Raw genomic sequence first — 27,758 nt, 5'->3', positions numbered from 1 at the left:
AACTTAAAATATAAATTCTACTCTAAAATGTGTATTAACGAAACTTTAAAGACTTTAAAGATAAAAAATAAAATTAGAATTGATAAATTCTTTGATGAAATGAGCTGTAATCAAGGGAAATAATATTATGAGAATAAACTTGTAAATATTGTTATTCAAGTTTTGTGTTCCAATAGAACTATTTTACCTTCAATGAACTCTGTTAATCCCGATAGTTTTACAAAAAAGAAGAATAAATACACACTAATTCTAAATGTATTTATTACTTCCGAAATTTTTCGTATAAAAGAGTTCTGTTTTCGGTTAGTTTAGTTTTCGCTGTAATAATAATGAAGATAATCTATATTATAATCCGGCTAATCTGAGGTAGATTTTCAGAGATAAAACAGAGAGTAATTCATCCTGTTATAGATAATTTGATATTCTTTAATTCAATCCTTTTCCCCGGCCCATCATTCATTTATCCATTAATCCTTTTATCCTTTCATTCATCTTGACAGGAATATGTTGAGTAGAGTAGAAACAACAAATCCAAACCGAGTTTCTTCGAAATAATTAAGAAGATAATCTTCTATAAGCTTTAAACTAGAATTGGGAAGAACACAAAATAAACTTTTCTGGATTTTAAACGAGAGATGGGAAAATTGAGAGAATAATACTCCTCTAGGTTTTAAACTAGAATTGGGAAGAATGAGAAGATACTTTTCTCTAGGTTTTAAACTAGAATTGGGAAGAACGAGAAGATATTCTTCTCTAGGGTTTAAACTAGAATTGGGAAGAACGAGAAGATAATCTTCTCTAGGGTTTAAAATAGAATTGGGAAAAATGAGTAAATATTCTTCTCTAGATTTTAAACTAGAATTGGGAAGAATGAGAAAAAACTCTTCTCTAGGTTTTAAACAAGAATTGGTAAGAATGAATAGCTATTCTTCTCTAGGTTTTAAACATCTAAATATTTCAGAAAAGTATTGAGAAGATGAGAAGATAATACTGTTTGTGAGATGCCCTACTTCTACCATTTTGTAGACAAGGTGAAATAAAAACTAATTTAAGCTGTTATTTATTAGATTTTACTATCCATCGTTGTGATTCTGAAATTCCACTCTGAAATGGAGGGTTAATTGCAATTACTCCTACATTCCTTTAATCACATTCAATCTTCTGCTTATATTGTCCTTTAAATAATAATTGATTAAGGAATGGAGTATTTCCCACAACCTTCAATTTTCTAATCCCTATATCTGTGCAACTTGATGGCTTAAACCTTTGATACCTCAAACTTAGATTATTTGAACGAACAGAATTCAGAGTTTGAAATATCTAAGGTCTACGACATTTGGTTTCAAACATATTGTGATTAGAAAATCAGAGTTTGTTCCAAAGACTCAATTTCTTGGACACAAGGAAATAAAATAAAGTTTACATTTAAAACTCAGACTTAATTCAAGAACAAAATAAATAAGTTATTATCGTCTTTTCAGTCTTGTCTTCTCGTAGGTTGCCCTTTCCAATAATTTGAGTTAATATTTGATAAATTTTATAAATTTAAAATTGTTAATTTAATGAATTTTCGTTATTTCCAATTCAATTGTTTGCTTTAAATTGAAATTATTCCAATATTTCAATATTGTTTAAATTTCAATTTAAGTTTAAATAATATAGTTTTTAAATGAAATGTTTGCGAATGTTAAAATTGTTTACAGGAAAGGGGGCAATTCGCGTTTTAATTTTAATACATGTGTCTCTGTAAAGATCTAGGACAGACATAGAGTCTTTTTTGTTTCCGTGGAGGATAGCTTATATAGAATTCTCTTAACAGAAACTCGTAGAGAAATAACAGATAAATAGTTTATTCTATTCTCCTTTTGCTTTTTTACGAACACTCCCGTAAACTCTCTCAAATATCTTTATTATATTTTTAACAATTGTAGTTAACTCAATCTTTTATCTATATATAAATTTGGCTTGTCTGTTTGTCTGTTTTGGTGTTTGTCTGTCTGTTTGTATCCAATAAACGTCAAAACGGCTGAACCGATCGGGCCCAAATTTTTTGTGGGACATCTAGGGACCCCAGGGAAGGTTTATGAATGATTGAAATTTTAAAAATTTGTGTTTAAGAGGTTTTTAATTTTGTAAAAAAATTTAAATATTTGAAAATCCGCGAATTTTTTTTTAAAAATCCGCTAAACTTTTTTCATCTTTGTTTTGAAATGTAAACAATTCGAACATGTTCCTTATTTAAATAGAAGATGGGCGCGAAGCGCCTTGAATTTCTAGTGTTTTAAATTCGGATGAGAACAATTTTACCCCTTTTATTTTTGAACAGGAATTAAGGAATTAAGGAACGTGTGCGTTAAGATATCTTCACTGTACTGTTTGCTGAACTAGTTAAACCAGTTATAATCTTCCTTTTAAATTTAATTTTGGGACACTTATTATGTTTCTGTAGCACACTGTGTTTATGATGCTCCTACAACTACTCTGTAGCACACTATGTTGTTTAGGTTTATGATGCTCCTACAGCTATTCTGTAGCACACTGTGTTGTTTAGGTTTATGATGCTCCTACAACTACTCTGTAGCACACTGTGTTGTTTAGGTTTATGATGTTCCTACAGCTATTCTGTAGCCCACTGTGTTGTTTAGGTTTATGATGCTCCTACAACTACTTTAAGGAAGCTTACTCTTGAGCGTACTAGATCTTTGCAAGGTACAGTGTTTATCATTAAACAGGAGAATTTGATAAAAAGAAGAAAATAAACAAGAGAATTTAGAAGTGAACAAGAGAATTTATTAATAAGCAATAAAGCCATGTATATCAATACAAGAAAACATAAGTTTTTACCAACAAACAACAAATAATATACCTATTTAGAAAAATTCGTCAATACACAAAAATCTACCCTCAAGCATGAGAATCGGTCAATAAATATGAGAATTTCTATATAATTATGACACTTTGAAGAAAAAACTCAGCTGGAGCGGTTGAATTAGCGGTTGATATCTAGCCTTGACTTTACGCAGTCTATAATATAAGAAATCAACTTTTTTTCTCAAATTTACAATTTGATCAACCGCTAAAATCGTACTGTTTTCCTTAGCATTTTCATTCCCTTTTAAAAAAATTTTTATTGGTTCAACCGCTGAGATAATACAGTTTTTTGCTTTCAACCTGTGGGTTTAAGATTTTCAATAACTTTTTGCTTTCAATCAATGGAATAAAGTTTTTCTTAAAATACTGCTGAGTTTAAGATTTTAAATAAATGTTTTACTTTCAACCGCTGGTTTAAAGTTTTTTTTCAGTCTGTAAGTTTAATAATGATCAGATAAAGGTTTAAAGGAATCAAAATATATCGAATCAGGCATTGTCATCTTTGCATGGAGGGTCAATTGAATTTACGCTTACAGTCCCTTTAAGTGTTATATCTGTAGATCAACATGAAAATCTTAATTTTCCAAAATATTTTTTCCAATTTTAACCTGAACATATTTATTTGTTCAGTGTGTCATGTTTCTAACCAGTTAAACGGAAAATCTATAAGATGAAATATTAAATCATCTGAACAAATGCATGTACTATTAAAACATTTTCATTATTAAATTCGCTCGCTAAAACAAATATTTTTTTTCAGCCATGCCAAGACAAGTAAAATCTGGCTACCTCCTACATTTTAAAAGTAAGTTTTATTTTCATAATTTTTTGTCAAAATGGAAATGTTTTTATAAAATATATTTAAAATTTAAAACTGCTTTTATTTGAAGTTGCAATCAGATTCCCTAGAGGAATGGTTTCAATTAGAATAAACTATTCAGGATGTTTTATGTACTCCATGCTCCCATCCACACTAACGCTTTCTTTGAAGGGAAAAAAATGTTCTAGTGTTGAAAAATTGTTTTTATTTATAAAAGATGAAAAGGGAAACAAATTATATCATTTAATTATTTACTGTACAATAACTTGATGACACTTTGTAAATATTTATATTTTTTAGAAGCTTTTAAGATATTATTTAGTTTTTTCGTCCGCAGATGTTCTAATATAATTAATATATTAAAATCTGATAAATCTTCATCAATCAGTTATAAGTTTTTTTTAAAACATTTCTCATTTTTTTAAAAACTAGTATTTAAACTTTATAAACATCTTTAGATAGTTTTTACCTGTAAAGAATATATAATTGTTTCATTCTTACAAATATATTTAAATATAGAGGGTTTCTCATATTATATTAGAGTGTGCAATGTACATAGCTTTATGGTAGATTTTTACGATTAAATAATTTAAAAGGGTTGTAAAAGTTTTTGCTGAAAAAACTCTTTGAGTATTCGGTAATTCAAAATAGTATGGGACGCTCTTTACCAGAAACGACATTTTGTTTTTAGATCTTAGATGATATTTTTAAAACCAAAACTAAAGTGAGGCAAATACAAAGGAATTGAATGTTTGCCTTAAACTAAAATTGCCTAATCTCTATATCTTTACAACCTGAGGCCGAATTTAAAGAATTTGAGCCCCGGCTTAAATTTGAGACGCGGCTCAAATATGGTTGGTTCCACTTGTATTCCATGTTTCAAGATTTAAGCCGGCGCTCAATTGAAACCAGTTTTTGGCGGATTTGAGACGCGGCTCAAATTCATTAAATTCTGACTCTGATGTGTAAAACTAAGATATTTGAAACTTTGATCTATATGTATTCTTAGTTTAACAGCATATCAGGTTTGCTTAAAGGGACAACTTTTTTGTTTTAGTTAGTTCCAAAAAAGACGAAATTGGGGTTTCTATAAAGCTATGGGATACTGCATCCTACTTCCCTGAGTACGCTCTTGTTTGAATTAAATTTAACACAAATATTAATCTTGATATTTAGAAAGAATGCTGGGACGGAGCTGGCGTGAGATGTACGTTGTACTGTACGAGGATAGTAGTTTGGTTTGGTTCAGAGATAGGGACGCCAAGTTAGCCGAGGGATCTCTCAGACTCCTAGACTCTCCTGATCTCATCGCAGCCGGCCAGGTATAATTCGGCTTTTTTAAAATTTGATCTTTCATCGTTCTTTAACGAACCATTTCGTTCGTTTTCTTCAGTCGTTCAGATAAAATTTGAATTAGTTCGTTTTCAGAATTATCGTTTATTTTCCACCTATTTCGTTCGTTTTCTTACTGTACTATTCTTCAGTTCAATTGTTTGTTCAGTCAGATTACTTGTTCAGTAAAATTGTATAGTTAAAAAAACTTGTTCGTTCAGTAAAATTATAGTTCAATAAACTTGTTCGTTCAGTAAAAAAAACTACCGTGTTTTCCAAAGTTCATTTTAAAAACTAATTCCTTCATTAAAAAAATATTTTTTCAATTTGTTTAAAAATTCTTTGTTGGAAAAATCTTTCCTTTAGTTTGATCAATAAAAAGCAAACTTTCGTTAAAAAGTTTTAGCTATTCGTTTTTGTTTCACGAAAAAGGAACACATCTCCAATCATCCATACTGGAGAAGGGCACATACAAGTACAGTACGGGAATTGGCAGGGCGGTAAGATAAAAACTGTTCGACAATTGGAATGCGTGACTTTTTAAGATCAGGTAAAAGATTCGACGAATCGATGTATGTCCCGGATGTAAACTAAGAACATGAGAAATATCATGCTGTTCCTTCCATATTCATAGAAAATGTAAAAATGATTTAAGCTTTGCTTTTACTTTAAAGTTCTGTACATTTTTCACTTATGATTCAATTCCTGGGTGGTAACAAGGTACTAATGCAAGGAAAGTTAATTGCGGTTGTGTATACTCTACGTACATATTGAAACCAGTTCTCTCTGGGCAAACTTTGTAAACAAGAATAAATGGACCTGTGTTCGTTTAGTATCCGAGGAGGTTTAAAGCATTACATTTTGATAATTTTGATAATTCACATAATAGTTTCCTAGGACCAGAATATTTCATAGATTATTTTTGTGAAACTGGATTTTATGTCAGGCTGTGAAATCCTTCTTGTGTTTACTTTTCCGCCCGAAGGCAGCACACTCCAGTAAAAAAAATGCGTACACCTCTGAAATAACATTCCTTGCATTATTACCTAGAATCGATGTATGTCCAGGATGTAAACTCAGACCATGCTGTTCCTTCCATATTCATAGAAAATGTAAAAACAATTTAAGCTTTGCTTTTACTTAAAGTTCTGTACATTTTTCACTTATGATTCAATTCCTTGGTGGTAAAAAGTAGTCCATGGTTTAGCTGTAGATTCTCTCCCATCCATAAATTTACATCTATACATATAAAATATGTTTTCTCTTTATTTGTAGGTTTTTTTTATGCAATTGTATTTCTTAAAATGTTTCTTTTTTCAATTCCGTCCGGGATATTGTAGAAAACGGTTTAAATCCTTCTTGCAAAGGTATTTCTATTTTCCCTGGAAAAAGAGAAATCCAGCTAAGAACGGAGAAAACTACACTAACTTTTATTAAATTGAATTAGGTTCAGAACATTTCCCAATTCTAGGACAATAATCCATACAATTTCAGGATAATAATCCATACAATTTCAGGAGAACATTTATTACAATTTCAGGATAATAATCCATACAGTTTCAGGAGAACATTTATAACAATTTCAGGATAATAATCCAGTTTCAGGAGAACATTGAAAACAATTTCAGGATAATAATCCATACAATTTCAGGAGAACATTGAAAACATTTCAGGATAATAATCCATACAATTTCAGAAGAACCTTCAATATAAATTTAGGATAATAATACATACAATTTCAGGGAACATTCGATACTATTTCAGGATAATAATTCATACAATTTCAGGATAGACTTCAATACAATTTCAGGAAAATAATCCATACTATTATAGGATAATATTAATACAATTTCAGGATAATAATCCATACAATTTCAGGAGAACATTCGATACAATTTCAGGATAATTACCCATACAGTTTCAGGAGAACATTCAATACAATTACAGGATAATAATCCATACAATTTCAGAAGAACCTTCAATATAAATTCAGGATAATAATTCATACAATTTCAGGAGAACATTCGTTACTATTTCAGGATAATAATTCATACAATTTCAGGAGAACATATATTACAATTTCAGGATAATTATCCAAACGATTTCAGGAGAATATTGAAAACAATTACAGGATAATAATCCATACAATTTTAACATAGTATTCAATACAATTTCAGAATAATAATCCATACAATTTCAGGAGAACATTCGATACAATTTCAGAACAATAATTTTTGATAAATTTCTGAATAAATATCATTATATCAATACCATTTTGAGAAATAATTTAAACAATTCTAGGACAATAATGCTAAAATACAAACTTCAATTCTAATTTCAGGCTTATGAGACATAAAGTTTCGTGCATTGAACTATAATTCATACAATTGCATTGAACTATAATTCATACAATTGCATTGAACTATAATTCATACAATTGCATTGAACTATAATTTTATGAGAATTATTTACAAATTTAATATACTTGACATTTCTAATTTAGTTTTTTTAAAACGTTAAGATTTGATAAACAACGTTTTGAAGAAATTACAAGTTTTACATAACCCCAGAGGGAGAGGGGATCCCTCCAACAAAGTGGCCTGCTGTCAGTAGCCAGTAAAAATCACTTCTATTCTCACATGTTAAAGTACCAGAGTAGTACAGGGTTACCCACAAGTATATAAGACTTTAATAAGGGCTTTGTGGACTTTTTAAGGTATTTTTGTTACCGCTACGGTTCATTTATAGCTGAGAACGATTGGTTTACGTCAATCAAGTTCTATCTATTATGCAGTTATACACTTGCTGCTGTAACATCTCTATTTATTTCATTTTTTTATTATGAAAAGATTTTTAGGTGTATTAAGATAAGCTATTTAGGTGTATTAAGATAAGCTATTTAGGTATATTAAGATAAGCTTTTTAGGTGTATTGAGATAAGCTTTTTATGTGTATTAAGATAAGCTATTTAGGTGTATTAAGATAAGATTTAGGTGTATTAAGATAAGCTTTTTATGTGTATTACTTACGGTGGCTTAAAGTTTCCATTTACACTGATGCTACAAAATAGGCTTGTATGTTTTAATCTAAAAAAGTCACGCATTTCATGTCCGGACATCCCATTCCCAGCCATTCCATAGACTGTAAAAATAAAAAAATAGTTGAAGTAGCCTATGAACCCACGGGTTCCCTGAAACAAATTTCAGCCAATTTGCTCCAGCTGTTTGGTCAGCTAAAGCTAACATATATTTTATATGTTAGTTTTGTTAATATGAATTGCTTAGCCCCGGCGGGACAATCATTTCAAGCTAGGAAAGTCAGAGATTAGGACTGCTTTACTAAGTTCGTACCGGCCCGATCTTATTCTTGTACTGTACTGGGATTATTTCCGCCCTATGATTGTATATATTTTAATTATTCATGAAAATACGACATTTAAATATTAATTTGTGCCGTATCCACCTATCTTGTTCTGGGACTGGAAGTCATATCTTTCTAGTTTGAGTGATAAAAGAGGGGTTATAAAATATGTTTTGGGGATTAACTATTCAGGATAAGGATGATACAGTGGTCGGCGTTTATATCAATACAATGAAGACATATTTTGTATTTAATTTACAGCTTTTCTTTTATTCCTTATCTATCTGGATCTTAATAGGAATCAAAATTTAAATCAATAATCGTCTTCATTGTAGCGATATGTACGACGATGACTGTATGAGATATGATTTTAAATAGTTTAATGAACATGAAAAACAACAATTGTGCAGTGTAAACAAACTCATTTAACATAAAGCGTATGGGAAAACAAGTTCCTTCATAACAACATCAAATACATGTAATATTGCTAAACCATCGTCTTCCTATTCCCCAGTTTTCTGTGTCCCACTGTATGCAACTGGTAGGCGATTATATCAATACTATGAAGACGACATTTTTATTCCAATTTTGATAGGTTACAAGCATTTTTTCAAATTACAAGTTAATCAGAGAGAATATTTTTGAATCGACAAATTCGCTTTATTTCCATGTGTATGCACGTATCACTATCCATGCTGTTGTAAAGCTTGATATAAATCAAAATTGAAATAGAAAGTAGCCTTCATTGTATTGATATATGCGACTACGACTACTGTATATAGTTTGTATGCCGGGTGCCGAATCCTCCCAGTCTTCAGCCTGGCTGCTGCAACAACCTCGCTATCGCCATCAGCTCCTCTGTCAAGAAGAAAGCCCAATGGTTCCTCACTAAATCACAGATGGACCTCATGTAAGATTTTAATCGATCTTTTAAAGGGACTGTAGATTTTAATCGATCTTTTAAAGGGACTGTAGATTTCTTTTCAAGTGACCCTTTATATATAACGTGCCATGCTCGAATCGCTTGCCTTTACACGTTTGTCTAGCTAACAAATATTTGCAATATTTATTTTCATTGACTCCTGAGGCCGAATTTAAAGAATTTAAACCGTGTCGCTAAACCACCAAAAACCGGTTCCAATTGATGGCCGGCTCAAATCTCGAAACACTGAATACAATTTCAAGTGGAACAAACCATGTTTGAGCCGCATCTCAAATTCAAATCGCAGCTCTAATTCTTTAAATTCGGCCTCTGGAAAATGAATAATGATATGTCCACAGTTTAAATACAGAAGTTATCAACAATAAAGCTAAAAATAAAGAAAATACATCATTCTTGATCTGTCAAAGTATTAAGTGTCTCTCATACAAATGGGGGTCACTTCAAATTACGTTTCAAACTTTTTAAAGGAATTGTTCATGAATTTAGAAAGGGATTTTAGGACAACCGAAGGTTTTTTTTAATGAGTCAATCAGGACTTTCTTTGAATGTTGTTTCTACAGCATGGATCTAAAAAATGTCGTAAAAAAACGGGGTTCAAATTCAGGATCAGTTCCTTTTCAACATTCATAGAAGTTTTTTTAAAAACTTGATAAAATGTCTACCAGGTTTAAAGCAATAACAAAAGAAGACGCATTTCCATCTTTATAATTTTATCAATACTTTATCAGTTTTCTGGTGGTCAGCAGCTCAGCTGATATTTATTTTATTTCCCTCCTCCTCCTACTCTAAACCTTATTAAAGTAGTTTTATTTATTCTACTCCATTAAAACCACAGTTAATAATGATAAATAACAGACTGCGGAAGTGCGGCAATAAAACGAATTTTTATCAAACTAAAGTAAATAAATCAACTGTCAAGACAGCATGTGTTAACAAAAAAGATTAATTATTATAAATAATTTTCTATTTAATTATTTATAATTGAAAAAAAATATTTAAAAATACTAGTATACAAAATAAAATAATACTGAAAGAAAGCATATATATACTTTGTTTAAAAAGTAGAAATTTTTATGAATTCTAGAAACTCTCAATTTTTTAATTTAAATGCGACGTGACTTTTACATCCACTTGGTTTGAAAACCGATTCATTTTTTTATTTTGAACTTTGTGGATTTATTTGAAGGTATGAAGATTATACCTGAATGGGTAAAATGATATATTTGTTTGGGAGGGCTTGAAGGCTTGAAGGCTTGAAGGCTTGAAGATAGATGAGGAGAAAGAGAGAAATTTGAATGGCCGCGGGAATATTTATCTTCACAAATTGAATATCAAGCTTTCCAATTTTCCAAACTTATCAATCATACATAGTCCAGCACCCGGCCATACATAGTCCGGCACCCGGCCAGACATACTACATATTTCAACACCCGACCATACATAGTCCAGCATCCGGCCATACATAGTCCAGCACCCGGCCATACATACTACATAGTTCAACACCCGACCATACATAGTCCAGCACCCGGCCATACATACTACATAGTCAGACATACTACATATTTCAACACCCGACCATACATAGTCCAGCATCCGGCCATACATAGTCCAGCACCCGGCCATACATACTACATAGTTCAACACCCGACCATACATAGTCCAGCACCCGGCCATACATACTACATAGTCCAATACCTGACAATACATAGTCCAGCATCCGGGCATACATACTTCATAGACCAACACCCGACCATACATAGTCAAGCACCCGAGCATACATACTAACATAGTTCAGCTCCCGACCATACATACTAAATAGTTCAAAACCCGTCCATACATAGTCCAACACTCGACCTTACATACTACATACCCCAACACCCGACCATACATATAGTTCAACACCCGTCCATACATAGTCTAACACTCGACCTTACATACTACATAGAGCTACACCCGTCCATGCATATAGTTCAACACCCGATCATACATACTTATAGTTCCGTACCCGCGACCATAAATTTTTTACAATTTATTTTTAAATCAAAAATTATTTTTGGTTAACAAAATTTTTAAAAGAGCTATGAACTTTTTCTTCCGACTGTTGTATCTTCTTTTCAGCTGATCATGCATCTGACCATACATAGTACGTACATAATCCGTACATAGTCCGACACCCGACCATACATACTACATTTTTCCTTGAACAGGATTAGTTTCAATTCACAGGGGAGAGAGCTGTATAGTGTGTGTATATTTATCCTACAATATACTATATTTACCTAATCTAGTTTACTTTATTTAATATAATCATTTTCTTTTTTGTAGAGACTGGATGAAGGCAATAAACTCTACGGTAAGTTTTGGTAACTTTCTGTTGTTTATCGGGGGGTGGGGGGGGGGGGCAAAGGAACTTGTGGTTCAAACACTTATTTTTCTTTTATAAAAGATTTTAGATTATTTGAGAAATACCATTTAAGATTTTCAAGTTTTTTTTAATATCACTGAACCAAACAAGATTTTGAATCCATAATTTCTTTTTTATTCCCTCTCACATGTTTCACACTGAACTAGACATAAGGAGCAGGCTAAACTTATGCTTCTGGTACGACTTTGTGACCGCTTTACTTTAAGTATGAGAAAAGCAATTTTATCTGAAAAACAGGAGTTATGATTAAAAATACATAAGCTTTTAATCATATATGTGCTTTAACTTGGTTTAAATCTCTGAACTAATGGTTTCAAGTTTTATATATAATGTAGGATCTGTCAAATCTGAAGTAGTTTTCAATTTTTCGGTTCAATGAAATTTTAAATTATTTCTAAGATTGTTAAAGCACTCTTTCCGTTAATATAAAATGTCATCAAAGTAAAAAATAACTTTAATATTTCCAGCATTGAAGAAAAAAAAACAAATTTAAAATTTCTTTTAAATCAAAAGCTTTGCAAAACTTGAAATGAGAAAAACTGAAATCGTGATTTTTCTCTGGATTTTAATATTTTTGTAGAAACTTTGATGAATCTTTTCTTAAAGCAGGGAAAGATGAACACGTTAGAAAAGATGTTTTCTTTTATAACAATTAATTACAATAATTTTTAGAATTTTTAAAATAAACATTTACAATTGACAAACGGGATCATTTTCATTCATAATATGAATAAAACAAAACAAAAATTTTAAGACTAAAACCACCAGAAGTAAAAAGATAAACTTCAATAAATCATCATGAAATAAATAAAAAAATTGCCATTAAAAAGATCATATAATATTAACTTAAAAAAATCCAGATGGAAAAGATTTAAACATAAACAAATAAAAACAATTCCTGAAAACAAGATTATAGTAAAAACAAATAAAATAATTTATCAATAAAAAAATAATTAGTTAAGTTAAGGTTCAGTAAATTTTGCTCAAATTTTCTTACGAAAACTTCGCAGAGCGGGTAGTTATTTTGCTTGATTGTCACAAGGGACGTAAAGTAACTTAATGTTCCTCTGTTGGGGGGAATCATAGGTCGGCATAATAGGTACAATAAAAACCATTAAAATAGAACAAGATTACAACTTTAACAAGAAAAACCATTAAAATAAAATAAGATTGAAACATTAACAATGAAAACCATTAATAATAGAACAGGATTACAATATAAACAATAAAAACCATTAAAATAGAAAAAGATTACAACATAAACAATGAAAAACCATTAATAATAGAATTACAATATTAACAATAAAAATCATTAAAATAGTATAAGATTACAATATAAAGAATAAAAACCATTAACAATAGAGCAAGCTTACAATATAAACAATGAAAACCATTAAGATAGAACAAGATTACAACATAAACAATAAAAACCATTAAAATAGAATAAGATTACAACATAAACAATGAAACCATTAATAATAGAACAAGAATACAATATAAACAATGAAACCATTAAAATAGAATTAGATTACAACATAAACAATGAAACCATTAATAATAGAACAAGATTACAATATAAACAATAAAAAACATCAAAATAGAATAAGATTACAACATAAAGAATAAAAACCATTAATAATAGAACAAGCTTACAATATAAACAATCAAAACCATTAAGAAAGAACAAGATTGCAAAATGAATATTGAAAACAAACTAAACTGACTGGCATCGTTAACGCCAACCCCAGGAAAAACATAATTAATAGAAAAATTCTTATCGGCTTTATAACGTCTATTCTTTAGTTCCATTCTTCTAGTTCTTTTGACTGGACATAATGCTCTGTTGGCACTGGTCAGCACTGTACTTTTCACAATTCCTAAACCTTCAATACAGTATAGAACTCTTTCATTCAGTTCATTCTTTTCTGTCTTTTTTTTAACACCTAGCCACCCCCCCCCCACGTCTCATTCTTTCTACCCTTTATTTCTCCACTTTTTTATCCCCTTTCTATCCTTTTCTTGAATGGATGAGAATGAATAGAATATTATCCTGCTGGATGAGGTTGAATGGAAGATTATCCTGCTGGATAAGAATGAACGGAAGAATATTCTGATGAATGAGAATAAATAGATGATTATCCTTTTGGATGAGAATGAATGGAAGATTATCCTCCAGGATAAGAATGAATGGAATATTATCCTCCAGGATGAGAATAAATGGAAGATTATCCTGATTCCTGCTGAATGCAAATGAATGGAAGATTATCCTGCTGGATAAGAATAAATAGAAGATTATCCTTATGGATGAGAATGAATGGAAGATTATCCTCAAGGATGAGAATGAATGGAGATTATCCTTCTGGATGAGAATGCATGGAAGATTATCCTGCTGAAAGCAAATAAATGTAAGATTATTCTTCTGGATAAAAAATTAATGGAAGATTATCTTCCAGGATGAGAATGAATGGAAGATTATCCTTATGGCTGAGAATAAGATTTTCCAGCTGAATGAAAATGAATGGAAGATTATCCTTCTGGATGAGAATGAATAGAAGATTATCCTCCAGGATGAGAATAAATGGAAAATTATCCTGAGCTGAATGAAAATGAATGGAAGATTATCCTTCTGGATGAGAATGAATAGAAGATTATCCTCCAGGATGAGAATAAATGGAAAATTATCCTGCTGGATGAGAATGAATGAAAGATTATCCTCCAGGATGAGAATAAATGGAAAAATATCCTGCTGAATGAGAATGAATGGAAGATTATCCTCCAGGATGAGAAAAAATGTAAGATTATCCTCCAGGATGAGAATAAATGTAAGATTATCCTTCAGGATGAGAATAAATGGAAAATTATCCTGTTGGATGAGAATAAATGAAAGATTATCCTCCAGGATGAGAATAAATGAAAAATATCCTGCTGGATGAGAATGAATGAAAGATTATCCTCTAGGATGAGAATAAACGGAAAAATATCCTCCAGGATGAGAATAAATGAAAGATTATCCTCCAGGATGAGAAGAAATGAAAAATTATCCTGCTGGATGAGAATGGATGAAAGATTATCCTCCAGGATGAGAATAAATGAAAAATTATCCTGCTGAATGAGATAAAATGGAAGCTGTTAAATTGATTAATATAATTTTCTTCGTCTAAAACTAATTTTCGGAAGAAAACATCTTCTATTGCGGCTGCAGGCAATACACTAGCTTTATATGTTTTCCACTTCAAATAGATCCAGAATGCACTGATGTTATGCAAAACAACTTCTATTGCGGCTGCAGACAATACACTAGGTTTATATGCATAGAGAATAGAATATATAGAGAGGAATTAAAAGAATCTCTCGGTATGAATATTTTCAGTCCCTTTCAGCCTGAAAGGGAGTTCAAAGTGTACAAATCATGTAAATGTTCACAAATTATATGCAGTAGAGTACATTAATACAGTATGTTCCCTAGACTATCCATTTCAATTTCGAATTCTTTAAACTGTTAAATAAACTTTATAAAATGAATAAGGTAAATAAAAATCATCATTTGATTTATAGTTATAACGGAAAATCATCATTTGTAAAGTGGAAGGCATAGAGTCTATGTGAAATGATCATTGGTCAATTATGAAACCAGCCTATTTCATAATCATAATTTGGGTTTCTTTTAACAATAATTTTAGATTTTCTATAAAATGATATTCCAGGGCCCAACAGGTTATATAGCATAAATATGTGAAGTACACCTGCAGTATGGAAACAGTACAACAAAATGGCCGTTTTACACTTTTTTCCAGTAAATTCCTCTCTATATATTCTATTCTCTATGTTTATATGTTTTCCACTTCACAAAGATCCAGACTGGACTGCTGTAATGCAAAAGTTGAATCAAATTTTCACGATTTATCGACTTCAAAGTGTCCTTTGATTTTTTTCTCACTTTCCCTTTATTTAGCAAATTTGCAAATGAGTCTTGCGTGAAAGCTTGCAACCTTGGGATTACTTGTTGTCACTTTTATATCCTGAAAACAAATTCCTTTCGCAAGGCAGGTTCTTAATAAACAAGAAGGTTCTTTATGAACAAGAAGGTTCTTTATGAACAAGAAGGTTCTTTATGAACAAGAAGGTTCTTTATATACAAGAAGGTTCTTTATGAACAAGAAGGATTATAAAAATCTATTTTGTATTTCTTCTTCCCTAATTTTCTTTACTATAATTGTTTATCGGAAAAAAAGACTCTTTTTCATTTCTAGGTTTCTATAAACCTCATTTATATCATAGTTATTAAAAAAAAGTATTCGTGCATGTTTCATGGAAAATTGTTTAGTTTTTATCTAAAAAACAAAAAAAAAGTGCAAAGATATTAGATTTGAAGTAAATTTATTGAAAAAATGAGGAAAAGTATAAAGTTTTTTATTTCCCGTAATAAAAAATGGATTAAAAGCAAACGTTTTTTTATTGGATGTTAATAATTAAAATGTATAATAAAATGAATTCGAAATTATAAGGATAGAGGTTTGAGAAACTTCTGCTGAAACATGACTGAGAAACCTAACTTGTAGAACTTGAGAAACCAAAATTACAATTTAGATGTTAATTTTAAAGAAAGGATTGTGATTGTGAACTGAATTAAGTTTTATTTAATCAGATAACTTATTTTCAATTAGAAACTAATTAAAACTTTGCAAATTTTGAGAAGTTTTTCCAAATTTTTCAATCTAAGAATCTTAAAATGAATATTTAATTGTTGCTTCTTCTTCCCCCCCCCCCCTCCAACTAGGAACGGGCATAATGTTTAGATCCGTTTTACACATTTCAGGGGTTTTGGCGTTGAAGGTGCCAGTAAAGAATCTGAGATGTTTAAAACAAAAGAATTCGTAATTCTCTGACCAAAAATATAAACAAAAACTATTTTTAAACACGATTTATCGACATTATAGTTTTAAAAAATTATATAATTTCTTTGGTAAACCTTTCGAGTAAACCATTTTAAAATGGTTAATCATATCAGAGTATTGGACAGCCTGTTAAAGGGGCTGTAAGCGTAATTTCAAGTGACCTTCCATTTTTAGAGTGGCATGTCCGATGTACAACGATAAACTTTAAACCTTTGCTTGATCAAGGATTTCGTAGATATTATTATTTTTGTAGCGGTAAATTAAGTGCCAAGAAATCGGCACTCAATCTTCAGCTACACAAATGAGGGTGTCTACAGCATTGTTGTTTAAAGAGTGAATCGGCCTCTTTAATAAAGAAAGTTCACTCGAAATTAAGCTTAAAGTTTCTTTAAAAGTCAAATAACCCATGATGTTAATAAGGCGGAGCTAAAACGATGTAGGAATCAGGAATGTCGGACCATATAGCCGGAAACTATAAGAACCAGGACGTCGGACTATATAGCCGGACACTACAGGAATCAGGAATGTCGGATTATATAGCCGGAAACTACAAGAACCATATAGCCGGAAACTACAGGAATCAGTAATGTCGGACCTTAAAGCCGGAAACTACAGGAATCAGGAATATCGGACCATATAGCCGAAAACTTCAAGAATCAGAAATGTCGGACCATATAGCCGGAAACTACAAGAATCAGGAATGTCGGACCATATAGCCGGAAACTACAGGAATCAGGAATAACAGATCATATAGCCGGAAACTACAGGAATAAGGAATGTCGGACCATATAGCCGGAAACTACAGGAATCAGGATTGTCGGACCATATAGCCGGAAACTACAGGAATCAGGAATGTCGGACCATATAGCCGGAAACTACAGAAATCAGGAATGTCGGACCATATAGCCGGAAACTACAGGAATCAGGAATGTCGGACCATATAGCCGGAAGCTACAAGAATCAGGAATATCGGACCATATAGCCGGAAACTACATGAATCAGGAATGTCGGACCATATAGTCGGAAACTACAAGAATCAGGAATGTCGGACCATATAGCAGGAAACTACAAGAATCAGGAATGTCGGACCATATAGTCGGAAACTACAAGAATCAGGAATGTCGGACCATATAGCCGGAAACTCCAAGAATAAGGAATGTCGGGCTATATAGCCGGAAACTATAAGAATAAGGAATATCGGACTATATAACCGGAAACTATAAGAATAAGGAATGTCGGACTATATAACCGGAAACTATAAGAATAAGGAATATCGGACTATATAACCGGAAACTATAAGAATAAGGAATGTTGGGCTATATAGCCGGAAACTACAAGAATCAGGAATGTCGGACCATATAGCCGGAAACTACAAGAATCAGAAATAACAGGTCATATAGCCGGAAACTATAAGAATAAGGAATATCGGACTATATAACCGGAAACTATAAGAATAAGGAATGTCGGGCCATATAGCCGGAAACTACAGGAATCAGGAATGTCGGACCATATAGCCGGAAACTACAAGAATCAGGAATGTCGGACCACATAGCCGGAAACTACGAGAATCAGGAATGTCGGACCAAATAGCCGGAAACTACAAGAATCAGGAATGTCGGACCATATAGCCGGAAACTATGAGAATTAGGAATGTCGGACCAAATAGCCGGAAACTATAAGAATCAGGAATGTCAGATCATATAGCCGGAAACTACAGGAATCAGGAATGTCGGACCATATAGCAGGAAACTACAAGAATCAGTAATGTCGGACCATATATCCGGAAACTATAAGAATCAGGAATGTCAGATCATATAGCCGGAAACCATAAGAATCAGGAATGTCGGACCATATAGCCGGAAACTACAGGAATCAGGAATGTCAGATCATATAGCCGGAAACTATAAGAATCAGGAATGTCGTAGCCGGAAACTACAGGAATCAGGAATGTCAGATCATATAGCCGGAAACTATAAGAATCAGGAATGTCGGACCATATAGCCGGAAACTACAGGAATCAGGAATGTCAGATCATATAGCCGGAAACTATAAGAATCAGGAATGTCGGACCATATAGCCGGAAACACCACCCTTTATGCTGAAACTATGGAACCTATAATAATAAAGAAAAGAAGTTTGTTTCAGTTTTGTGTTATGATAGAGTTTGCAAATATGATTCTAAAGAATTGTTTTATTAGATTTCTGTCCGTCCTTCTCAGTTCTCCCATTTTCATATTTTCTCTATAAAAGGAAAAAACATCCTAATTTTCATATCCCGGGAAATTGTTTTTTTGGTCTTTTATTTTTAATCTTTTTGATATTATCAATTCATGAACTAAAAAATAGAATCTGTTGCCAGGCAAACAAAACTACTTCTTAGAAAATCTAAGGTGGAAACTTGTTTGTGTCTACAATGGTCATTATTTAGCAAAGACGATTCAGCACTTAAATCTTGAAAAACAGCTGACTCGTATATATTTAAGGCGCCACGACATTTGATCCAGCGACAAGTCATCCAGTCGACACTTGATCCAGTCATTACTGGATAAGGACATTTGATCCATGCGACATATAATCATAGTTGATAATCTATTTGGGAAAACAAAGATAACTTATTTCAAATTTTAAAAGCTAGAATAGGACAACTGTCGCTGGATCGTTTGTCGCTTGATCAAATGTCGTAGCGCCTTTCTTTAATCTCTTATTGGTTAAGAGCAGATTTATTTTGGCCGAACCTGAATAGATATCCAGAACCTGAATAGATATCCAGAACCTGAATAGATATCTAGAACCTGAAAAGATATCCAGAACCTGAATAGATATCCAGAACCTGAATAGATATCCAGAACCTGAATAGATATCCAGAACCTGAATATATATCCAGAACCTGAATAGATATCCAGAACCTGAATAGATATCCAGAACCTGAATAGATATCCAGAAGGCCTTAATGTAATTCATTGAACAGCAAAAGATTAACCTACAGATTCTTACACTGTTTACTCATATTTATCCAATATTTCTATTTCTATAAAGTTACAATTACAACTCTTATATAGTTCAGATTGTAATATCCTTTGCTTTTCCCAGTTTTAAAATGTTTTATGTTTTCAGCTGCCCCCACCCCCTCCACCTCCTCTTGAAGACTGGAACATCAATCAACAGAACTTTTTAAACCTGGAGAACCCACCAAGTAAATCACTTTCTATATCTTGATAGCATATATAGTAACACTTTCTATATCTTGATAGAATAGTAAGATGGTTTAGTCTAAGTAAATCACTTTCTATATCTTGATAGTATAGTAACATGGTTTAGTCTAAGATATATATGTAAATTTAAGAAGCAGTGTAAAAAAACTTTTCATTCCTCAATTTTATTCAAGAATTTTCCATTTTTTAATTATTTAAATATTTACCTATTTCACAAGGTTTTATTTTGTAATTCCAAATCCCTTTAACTTTTTAACTTTAATAATTTATTTGATTAAGGGGGGAGAGACAAGCTCACGCACACAAAATGAAATCTATTTCCAGTTTGTTATTGAGGTCTATCACTTATTTTGTTTTGCTTAAGATTGGTTAAAAATTATGTACCAAACATTTTGTGTTGCACCGTTGTCTCAATAAAAAAACTTGACCATGGGTAACCCTTTAAACTGTAGTGAACACTTTTTGTTACGCGGGCTGATCTTGCTTTCTGTGTTTCCGTAGTTTTAACTATTAGGTTTAGATAATTGATTTTTCTTACTCGCATGTAGCGTTGATTTGCTAATGACTTGTAGAAAGCTGGATTTTTAAACATCATTTAGTTATGTTCTTTTTTTCCTTTTTTTCAGCCAGTCATAAAAAGAAAAACGAATGAAAATAAGGAATTGTCTCCTTTTAATGGGAGTGACCGTCTATCTAAGGTAGTTGAACTGAGTATGCAGTGTTGTGGAAAACTTCTTTCGGATTCATTTGAGACATGTTAAACCTTTTTAAGATCTGTAAATTCTGAGTTTGAGCGCAAATTAGACGTTCAAAACACCTACTTTGGTGGTGGATTCGTTTTCAGAATTAGTTTTTTTTAAATTATTAAATAACGATATCAAAAAATAAAGTAAAAATTATACAGTAAACTAATGAAATGGTTAGGAACATATTTCTCAAAAGAAATTTGTAAATAAATCAATGCTAAAATCGATTATTTCGTTTTCCTTATTATATTGAATTTCTTATTTTCTTTGAATTTATTTGCAGATTTCTTCAAATTCTTCAAATGTCGTCTTTTCAATAATAATTCTAGAAAATCTGCGAAAATCTTTGTAAATAACGATAAACCAGAATAATGAGAAAATAGATTTTAATAATTTAACAAGATTACTTATTTTCGATGTTAAGATTAATTTTTATTTTCTCAACATGTTCCTATACATGACGTCTGTAGTTTATTGTAGAACTTTTTTTGCATTTTATGTCATCGTTATTTAACAATTTAAAAAAAATAATTCTGAAAACGTATCCACCCCCAAAGAAGGAGTTTTGAACGTCGAATTTGCGCTCAAACTCCTCAAACTCAGGATTTACAGATCTTTAAAAAGTTTAATATGTCTCAAATGAATCCGAAAGAAGTTTTCCCCCTACACTGCATACTCAGTTCAACTACCTTACATAGCCGGTCACTCCCTTTAAGAATTGACTAAATCCCTTCAAGCAATAATTGTTATACATTTAAAGTTTACAGAATTGTTTAGCGTTAACTTTTCTGGGGTTCTTAGTTTTAGACATTAATGTTTAGTTTAATCTCTAGTCAGGTGTCTGCCAGTCATGTCAAACTTGAATTTTCTGATTTCCTAAATTTTAAAGTTTAATTTCCTGAGCCAATAATACACATAAACTACCGGACTTTGAGGCTTTCTGGATATTATTCGATGATAAATTAAGGCAGAATAAACGGCTAAATTGGATGGGGAAATTGGTAAAGGTTTGAATACAAAATCAACCATTATTATAATAATTACCAAAGCAACCTATTTGGTTCTTTAAAAAATATTTTATTTTTATTTTTTATTCTGGGGTTGACATTTTCTAAAACGTTTAACTGAGCTTTGAAAACTGGATCGTTTTCACCTAATAGAAGTCGTCAGGCAAACTGAAAAGGTTTTTTTTCTCGTTTAGAAGCAATGAATCCCTTGATAACAAGTAACAGCCAGGCTCTTCTATCACGTAGCAACACCACCCAACTACAATTGCCGCTACACGTGGGCTCAAAGACGACCTTGCAGAGTAGTGAGTTCAAGCAGAACGGTCCAGAGCTAAGACGTTGTAGTTTATCCAGCCCCTGTCTCTTTCCTACGGATGAGAATAGTTTGCCATCATCAATGGACTTGAGAACCTCAGGAGGTAATTTTTTTTTAAACAATCAGATGAATCAGATAACTAGGACTATTAGAAAAAGAACCACAATGCATTAAGTTTGGTCTTGTTATCTCTGATACTTTAGTTTCTTTAATTAACAAACTACTTTAAAGTTTTGGCAATAAAAAGATACCTAATCCATCCCCTTTTTGCATCAAACTTAAAGGGAGTAAGCGGCAATGTATGGTAGTTGAACTGAGATTGCAGTGTTATTGAGAATTTTTTTAGGATTTATTTGAGACCCATATATTATAAGATGTTTTAACGGTGTTTATTTGTTCAGCAAGAGCGCAAATTCAATATTTAAAATCCTGATTGATTTTCCATTTTGGAGGGATGATTTTGAGAATTTCAACAGTAAACTAATAAGATGATTAGGAACATATGTTTCTTATTAGAAATTTGTCAATAATTCAATTTTAGAATTAATTATTTATTTTCATCATTATTTTGATTTTATTATTCTTTATAAATTTGTTGGCAGATTTCTACAAATTCTTTAAATGTCGTCTTTTCATTTAGAATTCCAAGAAATCTACAGAAAATGGTTTTAAACATTGAGACTTTATAGAAACCAATAACTGAATAAGATTACTTATTTTCCATTACAAGAGTTAAGTTTTATTTTCTCAACCTGTTCCTATACATCTAATTAGTATACTGTAGAATTTGTTGGTCTCTGCATTTATAGAGTGTCATGTCGGATTTACAAAGGTACTCCTTAAAGAAATGTCTGATAAAGATTTCATGAAACATACATGATCTACTTACAGTAGCTTGTGGGTTACTGCTTCAGAAACATTTGAGTAAATTGCCAGAATTAAACACTTTTCAATGAAGATGATTTGGTGGATGATATGGTCGTTTTAGACCATATCATCCACGGGTATTGCTGGGAATCGGACATGTCTCTTTTTCAATGGAAGGTCCCTTTAACAGTTATAAATTAAAATCAAATGATTTCCCCTGCAACCCAAGCTTTCTGAGAATAGAGGTTTAAATTCAGTTAATCCCAGAACAGAAACATTATTTAAGTTTTCAAATAGAAAAAAAAACTCTTCAAAACTAAATTATATATCTTTTGAGTTTTTGCAACAAACTCTATTTTCTAAACCCTATATCTTTGAAACTTGATGGTGTAAATTATTGATATTTCAAACTTAGATTAAAATAAAATCAATCAATCAAATGATTTCCCCTGCAACCCAGGGTTTCTGAGAATAGAGGTTAAAATTCAGTTAATCCCAGAAAAATTATTAGAAACATTATTTAAGTTTACAAATAGAAAAAACAACTCTTCAAAACTTAACTATATATAATCTGAGTTCTGGCATCAAACTCTATTTCTTCTGTAAATGTTTCTTTCAATTTGCTGTATACTTTTTATTGGGGCAAAAATTATTTGATATTTTTAACCCTGAACTCATTTTGATTTTAAACAGGTGAAGAGTTAATGTTCATTGCTGGGCTGGCTTCTGGATGGGGCACTGGTAAGCTAAAGGAAAAGAGAAATTAAATAAAAATAAATTTAAAGATTTAATAATTTGGAGATTTAGTTCCATAGAAACGGAAAGAGAAGTTTAGTTTTGTTACAAGTATTTAAAACTTTGAGAAAAAAAATAAAAATATTTCAAAATATATATACATATATGAATATATACAACACCTAAAAGGGAGAAATCTTAAAAGAATAATATTTTTATTAAAATTAATCCTGGGGCACAAGAATTTAAAATGTTTAAGAACTATGAAAATATTCACAAAGTGAAGAGAAATAAAATTCCAAAATGGTTGTGTTTAAGAACTAAATGTAAAGGGAACGGTTGGTTACACAGCTATGAGTTTTGTGGAACTTGTGCTCTGCTGGAATCTAATATGGGTACTTCTCCACTAGTTCACTCAATGCCAGGTATATCTAATATGGGTACTTCTCCACTAGTTCACTCAATGCCAGGTATATCATCTTTATCAAATTACAAGTATTAACATTCAAGGGACTGTTCTTGCGATTTTAAGTGAACCTTTATTGACAGAGGGCCTTCCTCGATTCACAACCGTACCCTTGAAACCTTAAGCTGATCCATTTTCTCGTTTTCCTAGTTTAAAAGGGTTTAATAAATTATAACATTTTCCTCCATTGTTTCTGTGGCATTGATTTGCAAATCACTTCTACGAAGAAACCGCAGCTTTGAAAATTTTAAAAGATGAAACAGCATGAATATGAGTTCTTGACGGGTGCCTTGTAATACAATTATATATAGTCCTTTTAAAGAGAGTGTTCGCGAAAAATGAAAGGGGGGATAGGCTTAATGCGATAAAAAAGCGCTCTTGATCGCTTCTAATCTTACTTCTATCAATTGCGTCTATAAGGAGAAAACTGTTAAAAACGACTAATACCGAAGAACGCAGTATCCATACAAATTCAGAAAGATGAAACATACGACTTAGACCGTAAAAAAATCTATTTAATTTCAAACAAATCATTTAGATATTACACACTATGGTCATCGATTATCTTTCGCCACATTTGTATATAGTTGATTTTTCATATTCAATGAACTAAAAGATTGTTTCTTCCCCTGTGAATTATGTAGAGAATACCTAACCTGTTAACCCTCCTTAAAGGGAGTGTTCGCGTAAAATGAAAGGGGGTATAGGCCAAATGCAAAAAAGGCTATTTTTTGTTTTACACGTTTCGACAAAAATGTTTGCTTGTTTCATATGAGTTTATTATTTAAATGAGCAAAAAATAGTTTAAAAATGCACTAAACAAACGTAATACAACTGTCAATAGGGGGTATATTATTATAGTAATGAAAACAAAATATATCCTCTAAAACCATTTTTTTGCTTTAATAACATTAAACCTTTTCATTAATGCAATAAATATTAGATATTAATGCAGTGCGTGGAAATTTTCTCATAAATATTAGATCCTAATACATCATATATTAGATCCTAATACATCATAACTGACGTGTCATATTTATATGTCTAAATCATATTGCACTCATATATTTATACAAAGCAGCAGAAGAAAAAAATAAAATTTATTTGCTACAGAACTTTGGAAACGGGAACATGATTGTTCTGCTAAAGGTTGTGGGGGGGGGGGGGGCTTTGTTAACTGAGCCCNGGGGGGTGTATTGTGTGCATAAAAAATTACAGGATCAGACGAGGAAATAGATAAACTTTAGTGATCAGAACTATATTCTATGCAAACTTTATCTAGAATATCAGTTCCTCCTTCCTCATATTAGAAACTATACCTAGAATATCCGTTCCTCCTTCCTGATATTAGAAACTTTACCTAGAATATCCGTTCCTCCTTCCTCATATTAGAAACTATACCTAGAATATCAGTTCCTCCTTCCTCATATTAGAAACTATACTTATCAGTTCCTCCTTCCTTATATGAGAAACTATACCTAGAATATCAGTTTCTCCTTCCTTATATTAGAAACTATGCCTAGAATATCAGTTCCTCCTTCCTTATATTAGAAACTATAACTAGAATATCAGTTCCTCCTTCCTCATACTAGCATGCTTGTAACATGAACTATTAAGGGTTTGATGATGACTAGCATGCTTGTAACATGAACTGCTAAGGGTTTTATGATGAATAGCATGCTTGTAACATGAACTGTTCAGGGTTTGATGATGACTAGAATGCTTGTAACATGAACTATTCAAGGTTTTATGATGACTAGCCTGCTTTTAACATGAACTGTTCAGGGTTTGATGATGATTAGCATGCTTGTAACATGAACTGTTCAGGGTTTGATGATGACTAGCATGCTTGTAACATGAACTGTTCAGGGTTTGATGATGTTGTAACGTGAACTGTTCAGGGTTTGATTATAACTAGCATGCTTGTAACATCAACTGTTCAGGGTTTGATGATGACTAGCATGCTTATAACATGAACTGTTCAGGGTTTGATGAAGACAACTAGCCCGGACTAGCATGCTTATAAAATGAACTCTCAGGGTTTGATGATGTTGTAACGTGAACTGTTCAGGGTTTGATTATAACTAGCATGCTTGTAACATCAACTGTTCAGGGTTTGATGATGAACCAGACTGCGATGTCGGAGATACAGATGTTGGAGCAGACTTTGGAGATTTTGGTTTCTAAACTGAAAAGCTATTGCCAAACAGAAAGTTAGACATTTTATTTATGATGCAACCTCCTTCTAGAAGAATACTATGTTATTTGTTGTTGAATGATATATACATAAAGTAATATGGCTGTATATAATATAAAATGTTTCTATTCAAGAAAGAACCGGAACTATTGCATTTTACACAAAAGAACTGTTTTTATTGAAAAACCTGGGTTGACTGCTGAGCACAGAGATTATGGATTTCAGTAAGGTGTTAATTGTACACAAACTACATCTAGTAAAGAAACTTATAAATACTATTTTTAACTCTTTTAAATGCGGCATATACACTGTTCAGTACTTTGTAAATGTATTTTAAATTGTACGGATTGTATTATAATATCTTACATCGAAAAGGAAAGAAAAATAATATTTGAAGAGACTAATGATTACTCTCTACAAACTCAATCTGACGCCATCTGACGATATCTTTGCAACCTGATGCTATTTACTTTTTCTATTTCAAACTTTGAGTTCTGCAATATCAAAAAGTCAAAGATCAAACAATCAAAGGTGTACTCTATAAGTTGCAAAGATTTGGGGATTAGAAAATTATAAATTGATGCGATAAATCAGTAATGAATGAGGTGAACAAACTTGGAATTATTTCATCTCAAAAGTACTTATTTTACATTCATGTTAATGTAAATATATTTACATCTGCAGTGATAACCAGAAAACATTGGAATAAGAAGACACTATCGCATTACTTACGTGTATTTGGTAGTGTTACAAGGTGAATAGTTTTAATAGACACTTATTAAGTCACCGATTTAGTAAAATCTTTACACTGCATAATAGCTGTGTCTCATGCTCATTAGACTTTTAAAAATAATAACTTGATTCTAAAAGTCGTCTTCCTATTTTTTAAAGTTTTCGTGTTCTTACTGTATCTTCTAAAAACTTTTCAACACTGCCCTAGCTCACCTGCATTATTAAACCACATAAACCACATTACTTCTAATAAACAGATAAGCCAGATAATTTGCTGACCATTATTTTAAAACCAATCTGACCTGCAAAACATCATCTGCCAAACATTAATCGCTGGAACGTAAATTTAACAATTTCCTTCCACAGTGGTTGAACACAATTTTTGACTGTTTATATTGAAAATACACAATTTCTTTTACTGAAAACCACAGTTTATCTTCTTGAAAACTATCTACAGTGACCAAACCCCCAGCATTAAATATATTTGTATTAGATTCATGTTTTATTGTTTTCCTAATGGAGTCGAGAATAAAAACTATCTTTTAAAGTTTTTAAATTCTCTCACATAATCTTCGTTGGTGTTACATCCTGAACTTGAAAACCATGTTTAGATTTTGAATCTTTATTTTGATATTTGTATCCCGTTGTTTCATGAACTGTTTAAACTTGCTACATTTTAGTAGTAACAATATATATATACTATTTGTTAAAGTTAATTGGTAGAAAATATAGACTTGTAGAAACAAGACAATATCAGAGCTTATACCAATGTGTTCTATATATGTATACGTATCTTGTGTGTGTGTTTGTTTCAAAGCGGCTGAACTGAGCAGG

General features: G+C 31.6%; 1 protein-coding gene across 1 annotated transcript; it reads left to right on the top strand.

The window, feature by feature from the left end:
* The first annotated feature begins 959 nt into the window (after positions 1 to 959).
* Positions 960 to 27,758, top strand: LOC111707098 (uncharacterized). Its single transcript, XM_023480100.1, has 11 exons — positions 960 to 1,031; positions 2,646 to 2,709; positions 3,632 to 3,676; positions 4,868 to 5,013; positions 9,166 to 9,293; positions 11,652 to 11,679; positions 19,761 to 19,839; positions 21,806 to 22,030; positions 23,488 to 23,535; positions 23,862 to 23,954; positions 26,109 to 27,758. The coding sequence occupies exons 1-11, from the start codon at positions 1,002 to 1,004 to the stop codon at positions 26,180 to 26,182; spliced, it is 960 nt and encodes a 319-aa protein (XP_023335868.1). The 5' UTR covers positions 960 to 1,001; the 3' UTR covers positions 26,183 to 27,758.

The sequence above is a fragment of the Eurytemora carolleeae genome, unplaced genomic scaffold (genome assembly GCF_000591075.1).
Source record: "Eurytemora carolleeae unplaced genomic scaffold, Eaff_2.0 scaffold52, whole genome shotgun sequence".
NCBI lineage: Eukaryota > Metazoa > Arthropoda > Copepoda > Calanoida > Temoridae > Eurytemora > Eurytemora carolleeae.
Note: the sequence above shows the minus strand (reverse complement) of the source record. Positions and strands in the feature narration are given on the sequence as shown.